Source organism: Mastomys coucha, unplaced genomic scaffold, assembly GCF_008632895.1.
Source record: "Mastomys coucha isolate ucsf_1 unplaced genomic scaffold, UCSF_Mcou_1 pScaffold16, whole genome shotgun sequence".
NCBI classification, from domain to species: Eukaryota; Metazoa; Chordata; class Mammalia; order Rodentia; family Muridae; genus Mastomys; species Mastomys coucha.
Window position 1 is genome coordinate 93,382,107 of NW_022196898.1, and position 1,087 is coordinate 93,383,193.

Below are 1,087 nucleotides of genomic sequence, written 5' to 3' on the forward strand. Positions count from 1 at the left end.
TGTGTGTGTATTGCAGTGAGTGACACCTGGCATGTGTGTGGAAGTCTTAGGGATCAAGCTTGGGCATCATGCTGAGCAGCAAGTACTTTTCCCCACGGAGCAATCATTGACCGGAGCAAGTTGTCACTGACTTGTGTTCTGACCCACACTCTGCATCTTCTCTACAGTTATGGCAGTCTCCAAGAGCTTGCCAAGAGCCCGAGGGTCCTGCAGCTGAGTGTGGATGGGTAGGATACTTCAGAGATAAACTTGGAATCTCTCTGTGTTTCACCAAGGTTTCATTTCTTCCCCATCCCTCATTTGGATTGGGCTTGTAGTCTCATGTTGAAACTAGTTTGGAACACTGAATGCATTTCACATTAGGTAGTAGTGTTTCCGGTGGTGTAGTAAGTAAAGGCGGAGACGCGGTCATTCGGACAAGAGACGGAGCAGCAGAGGTGGGTGCCTGTATGCTTGTGTGATTATATTAACTTACAAGGAGAATTACAAAAATATTTTGAAGTAGGAGCCAGAAAAATATGCTTGCAGGGCTTGGAGTCATAGCTCTAGCAGTAGAAGGGAATTGCCATTAAAAAAAAAAAATCAGATGGTCAGGCCTGGTGGCACACAGCTTCAATCCCAGCGCTCGGGAGGCAGAAACAGAAACAGATAGATCTCTGAGTTTGTGGGCAAGCCTGGTCTACATACCTAGTGCAAGGACATCCAGGTTCCATAGACCTTGTCTAAAACAAAAAGTTCCCAAAGAGCAAACCATTTGTGTTAAAATGGTCCTTAGGTTAGATGTTATTCATAGCCGTTGTTATCAAATACTATGTAATGGCTCTCATCACCACCCCACCCCCCAGCCCCCCTCCATGCCTGGCACTGATTCCCTGGCACCGTCAGGCTTCAGAAACAAAAGACTTGGTCGCTACTAATAAAGGAATGAATGCCACATCTCATGGAATAGCTGTCCGTGGAGAACAGCAGACTAGGTAGCCTTATGTTAGGGACCCTAAAGAAAGCTAATTTAGAGTTTCTTTCACAAACACAGTAATTTTATAGTTCAAACCATCATTCTTCAAGTGCTTTAAAATGAAAAAGTTGG

General features: G+C 44.9%; 1 protein-coding gene across 1 annotated transcript in view; it reads left to right on the forward strand.

The window, feature by feature from the left end:
- Syde2 (synapse defective Rho GTPase homolog 2) overlaps positions 1–217 on the forward strand; it is a 36,378-nt gene extending 36,161 nt beyond the window's left edge. Inside the window, exon 8 of the mRNA XM_031374660.1 lies at positions 168–217. Within this exon, the coding sequence (XP_031230520.1) occupies positions 168–217 (50 nt within the window). The remainder of the gene's footprint in view (positions 1–167) is intronic.
- Positions 218–1,087: the final 870 nt, after the last annotated feature.